Source organism: Mobula birostris, chromosome 3 (genome assembly GCF_030028105.1).
Source record: "Mobula birostris isolate sMobBir1 chromosome 3, sMobBir1.hap1, whole genome shotgun sequence".
Lineage (NCBI taxonomy): Eukaryota > Metazoa > Chordata > Chondrichthyes > Myliobatiformes > Myliobatidae > Mobula > Mobula birostris.
The window spans coordinates 29,958,485-29,964,484 of record NC_092372.1 but is presented as its reverse complement, the minus strand read 5'-3'; the positions used below and the strand labels follow the sequence as shown (position 1 = coordinate 29,964,484).

The following is a 6,000-nucleotide window of genomic DNA, read 5'->3' as shown; positions in this document are numbered from 1 at the left end:
GTTCTCCTGGAAGAACTTTTCTACGAAGGACAGGTATGGCGGCAACGACCAGCTGACTAGGGCGTTGCGTGGGAATGGAGCCAGACCCATCCTTCGTAGCGAAGGCGACAGGTAGAAACCTGGGCACATAGTGGTACTTGGTGCCCACATATCTGGGCTCTACACACGAAGCCACACACGAAGCTGGCCAACAGGGTGAGGGCGACATTGGGGACGTTCCAGCCCCGATTGTCCAGGGACTTGTGCATGACGGTCTGCCTGATCCGTTCTATCTTGGATCCCCCGATGTAATGTTAATTTAGTACAATTTATGTTTGTGCAAACGTATTGTATCCGTCATCTTCTAGATTGTTGTCTTTCCCCTAACCCCACCTTTTTATTCTGGTGTCTTCCCCATTCCTTTCCTGAAGAAGGGTCTCGGCCCAAAACATCGACTTTTTATTCATTTCCAGAGATGCTGCTTGACCTGCTGAGTTCCACCAGCATTTAGTGTGTGTTGTGTATCTGATGCTATGTGCCCAAATAAATTTTCATTTCACCTATACGAACATGTACATGTGCATTTGACAATTAACTCGACTTTCATTTTAAATGTTTTAAATAAAGGAAATACAGAAAGCATCAGCAGGTCTGAAAGCAGAAACAGCATCTCGGGTCGATTACCTGTTATTTGAATGTTCTGACGTTCTTAGTAAATTCACAATGATGTTAAAATGGTTACAGATCAACTATTCAATGACATTGCATTTGAATAAAGCCTTATGAAAATAAAAAAAACATGCCACATTTTTTCTAGATAGTCTCATCAAACTACTATCGAGCCCAATTCTCATGCATAAGAAAAATAGATTTAAGGACTAGATGCAAATCATTTGGGACGAATCCTTACCATAACACTTGTGTGGAAAGACCACAGAAACCAGACCCTTACCCTGGTAAAGTAATATAGACAGTTACATTACAATAAACAGTGGAACAAAGCAACAGATCAAGCTAAGACAAATAAAGTTTAAGACATACCTGAAAGACCCCGGGGAATTATTAATAACAACATTTATAAGGAGCGAAAACAAATAAAATGAATTTGAGATGGTATTTTGATGATGTTTGTCAGAATACAAGCCCATAAGATATGAGCAGGATTGGGCCATACAAAGGCCTCTCCACCAATTAATCATGGTCATTTTTTTTCCAATCCCATTCTCTTGTCTTCTGCATTTAATCTTAACTCCTTTACCAATCAAGAATTGATCAATCTCTGCCTTAAATGATTCGGTCTGCACAGCCCTCTGTGGCAGATAATTCCAGGAATTCACAACCTGCTGGCTTTTCATCCATTTTAATGCCTCTTTATTCTGAGGACGTGCCCTCAGCGATAATGTTTCCACTAGTATGAGTCTATGATTCATTCCCACTTTATCTGGACCTTTCAATATCCAGCAGGTTTCAATGAGATTCCCGCTTTATTCTTCCGAACTCCATCCAAAGCAGGCCCAAGCCATCAAACACCCCTTCATATGATAAGCCTGGAGTTGTTCTTGTGAACTTCTTCTGGACCCTCTCCAGGACCTGTACACTTGTCCAGGTGCAGCACAGTAGCATAGTGGTTAGCACCATGCTGTATAGTACAGGTGACCCAGGTTCAATTCCCACTGCTTCCAGTAAGGAGTTTGTATATTCTCCCCGTGACAGTGTGGGTTGCCTCCCACAGTCCAAAGATGTACCAGTTAATTGGTCATTGTAAATTATCCTGTGATTAGGATCAGATTAAAACATCAGGGGATTGCTGGGTGGCCATATTCAAAGGGCTAGAAGGGCTCACTGTATGTCAATAAACAAAAACAAAATACACCCACATATGGGGCCCAAAATTGCTCACAGTATTTCAAATGCAATCGGACCAATGCCTTCTGTGCTCCTCACAGCAGTGTCATACTTAAAGCAACCTGCCATCTGGTGTTAACAATTCAGTTTAACAGTAAAATTCCTTTACAGCACTGTCTGAAGATTGGAGTTCTAATGGTTCCGAGCCAAATGTATACTGTATTACTGCAATCTTTGGAATATTTGACACATTTAAAAGAGGTCCATAAAAATACTTAATGGCTCCTTGATTTAAGATGGTCCTGAAATAGAATTTTAAGCCCTGAATCATACTTCTTATTGTTATTAGGAATTTAGTTACACAAAATGTTCCAAGTACTAAACATAAACTTTGACAATTATTAAATAGTTTTTTGCAAATAAGCTCTTTTTAAAAAATGCAGGGAGAGAAAAAGTTTGCACTTGCATACATATTTCAGATTTTATAAAAACACTCAAATCATCTTTCAAATCACAATTTAGTTATAATTTTGGCCCAGAAGGAAACACATGACAATTGTCTACAAGACAAAAAGTGTTGAAACAACTTTATCAAATTTTTTTTAAAATTATAAATGTTCTTTGAGTGTAAAGTAACCAATATGAAGATAAAACATCAGCAGCATTAAAGTGGAAATTTCTAAAAATCCCACAAGACAATTGTTTCACAAAATAAATGATTGAGTTAATGATTTGTTTCCAATGCGTGGCAGGCTTCAACATATCACAATGTTTCTAAAAACCCATTCTGGCTCTTTTCCTTTTTGGCTGAGATGATCCAGGCTGACTTCGAGGCATTGGAAGGAAGGACATTTCACTAGTGGATGCCATTTGTAAAGATCCAACATGGGACAATTGTGTAGAGGTAGCTAATGGTAAAAACCCATCTATTCCATCGTCTCCTTGAGAAGACTGGGGTGTGAGATCTTCTAGTGCAGCTAAGTAATTTTGAAGAATTCTCTTTCTTTCCTTGGGAATACTGACCAACTGCCTTTCTTGTGGAAATGTGGGTGTTGGTGTTTGGTTTTGTTCTACTACAGACACACTGGATTGAAGATCCACTTCTCGTCCAAGATTTTCATTAACACTCGCATTTGATACTTCTAGAGATTTTTTTGACAGAACATTACTTTCTGCACCAGATAAGTAGTCACTCTGTTCTGAATCCAGCACAGAAGACCTACTCCAACCCGAAAAATCACTGAAGTCCGACAAATTAGACACTGAGGATGTGAAGCTCCCGGACAGTCCTCTGCGTTGTCCTGCTCGAGATAACTTTTCCAGTCTTCTTCTTGCTCGCAAAGCTCGGACCTTTTTGTCCCGGTTCACATCTAATTTTTCTGCCCACCACTCATTCCACTTACCTTCCCATGATGCTGTAAGTCTTTCACTCAATTCATCCCTCCACACTGAGGGATCCACAACATCTGGAACACTAACAGGATCAAGTATCGGAAAAGTATTTTGGCAAAGCACTTGCTTTTTTTCCATAACCGCTTTCATTTTATTCCACATTTCTTTGTATGTGTCATTTAATTCATTATCCTTCAAAAATGCTTTATGTGAGAACATGCGCTTTGTACTGATGACAGAATGCTTCTGTGGCTCTTCAAAACCATTTCGAAATTTCTGTTGCTTTTTTAAGAATGAGTTCATCCACCTTCTACACACGATAAGAGTAGCAGAACTGGGTGTTAAAGGTGTCTTAGTAATCTGCTTGATCGATGACTGGAATCTCAGTTTGTCTACTGACCTCAGTGAAGAGGCTTCTTCCTGCCTTTCACTCTCACCTGGTACTAAATCTTGTGCTTCATCACGACTTGGTTCTGTACCACAGTTTACTGACTGTACCTTTTCACCCAAAGTAGCTGTGTTTGGTTCATGTTCACTTTCAGCTATCATTCCTGAGTCTTTCAATGTCCTTTTCCCGTTAGCTGACAAGTTCTGAGGGACCAATGTCTGGTAAAATAGGTCTCCTGCTGCAGACAGCTGGAACACTGACAGGGTCTTTTTGCCACGAGTGTGGTAAAGTGTCGCAAGTCCTGCAGAACAAATGTAAATTTAAAATGATGCTTTTTTTCCCCCACTCATAAAAACTGTAGCTAACCACAAATTGTTTCAGTACCCTTTTACTTTAATGTTTCTCCGCAACACATTTTATTCACCTGGGACTCCTCCAACAGCACAGCAGGTTACCACAAGAGAAACCATGTGGTCTTCCATTGTTGCAGTGAAGTATTACCCCAATGCATTTTTTAAATTTCAAAAACTTTTAGTATTTTCATGCTTTTATCTTAATACTTAAAATGGTAAATATATTATGAGCTGATAATTACATCATGCTTTGAAATTAGTCCCAAGTTAATTTCAGATACTTTTTTTAAAAATTCAGATCTCACCTGCCCCAGCAGAGTGCAGTCTCTCAGCAACCATTTCATGTGAGTGAGGTCTCCTGACTGGCAGGTGTTGCATTATGTCATAAATAGTGGAGAGTTTCTGTGGAGGCCCAAATGATTGGCAAGGCATCTGTGTCCCACCTAACAAAATAAAATTCAGAATAAATTACATTCTAGTATTACACTACATTTGTTGATTAATTCCAGCCTTTCTCAAGGAATATTCCATAATCTTCTAGACAGAAATATGTGGAAGGAAAGTACTTGTTCATGCAAATCTCTTCTTGAGAATCTAATGCACTTTGAACTTTTCTGTCATCAAGAGAAACAACAGATCTTCCTCACTTTCCCCTTGGAACTATGACAAGCTTTCCTCAATACCTTTCCCACCCTCGCCTTGATTCCTTCTTCTCAACCTCTGATGTACTTGATCAGCTTATCATAATCATTCACTGTATTCTTGATCAAAACATTTGGCTTTCATGGTAGCCAGAAAGCAAAATGATTCAGTCTTCGTCATATAAACAACTGGGCTCTCTTCAAAATCAACAGATACGTCTGTCCTTCAAACACTGACCCATTTTCTTATTACAGCACTTGGCAAGTAATCATTGAGACTGGTGCCCACTTCTCCTGCGGCTTAATCTGGATCAAAATCTCCTACAAAATGTGTAGACAGTTTTGGCTAGAATCCTAAATTATACTTTGTGACTGTAATCACATTACTTCTTCCCATCCTCTCTGAAGCCTTTCATCCAGCAGAATTTCTACATCATCTCCCAATACTTCATTGTCCAGCCTGACCGTCATTTGATTCCATTCTTATCTACCAAACATTAGTCAAACAATCACCAGCAATGGCACCATTTCCCATCTTTTCACCTGACCACCCTTGGATGCTTCCCATTTATCACCACAGCACAGATCTCTAATATTAGACAATGACATTCAGCTCTTCCTTTTACCAGTTAATCTTACTACTTGTATGGTTTTCTTTAAAGCAGTTTAAAATGCACAATTTCCAAACAATACCTGTTTAATAAATTTTAAAAGTATTCCTCAAATACTCCAGAGTTTGAACAAATAACATTATATAACTGCAATGAATTTGGTTGTGTTTGCCATTCTTTGGAGAGAGAATTTTAAGGACAGGTCTCTCCTGTATATGCCAAATAAAACATTCAATCATTCTCTTGGATCTCTATGACCTCATTATTATCACAGAGTAAGCAAACACTCATGTTCACCATCTATCATTGAGCTGGAAGTTTCTAATCACCTGAATACTGCAGAAGCAACACCTCCTGAGTGCGTTGAGTCCCCAAAACAATCTTGTTTGTTCTGTTCCTTACTGCCCCATTGGTGACCTGTGCAAACATTGGTGGCGAGTCCAAGGTGTGGTCCCATTTTAGAACAGGAACAGTAGAGAATCGTTCATCAACAATGTAAGCAGAATACTATATTTAAAAGAATATTCATTTAGTATTCAAGCAACATGTTCAGACACAGAATATCAATTTCAAATCTTTCACAATCCAGAGAAAAAAGTTCTAAACTTATAACTTGACCCCATAAATGGCAGGGTGCAAAACTGAAAAGATTGCCAAGAAATCTGTCAAAATTTTGTGCTATTCTTTTACTTCTGACTTCTGTTAAAGTCATTACCACAGCTTGATGTAAACATCAAAAGTGTTAGCAGGCTTCTTACTCATGAAGCGTGGCACAAAATAATCTGTTTCCT

General features: G+C 38.9%; 1 protein-coding gene across 3 annotated transcripts in view; it reads right to left on the bottom strand.

The window, feature by feature from the left end:
- Positions 1 to 2,274: 2,274 nt before the first annotated feature.
- taf1c (TATA-box binding protein associated factor, RNA polymerase I subunit C) overlaps positions 2,275 to 6,000 on the bottom strand; it is a 31,400-nt gene continuing 27,674 nt past the window's right edge. The window contains exons 12-14 of one of the 3 annotated variants that reach the window (XM_072252416.1): positions 5,539 to 5,626; positions 4,263 to 4,400; positions 2,275 to 3,905 (exon numbers count right to left, since the gene is read on the bottom strand). In XM_072252416.1, the coding sequence (XP_072108517.1) occupies positions 2,599 to 3,905; positions 4,263 to 4,400; positions 5,539 to 5,626 (1,533 nt within the window). In that variant the 3' untranslated portion in view covers positions 2,275 to 2,598. Of the gene's footprint in view, positions 3,906 to 4,262; positions 4,401 to 5,538; positions 5,717 to 6,000 lie in introns of all 3 variants that reach the window. The other 2 variants (XM_072252415.1, XM_072252414.1) reach the window with 2 other exon arrangements.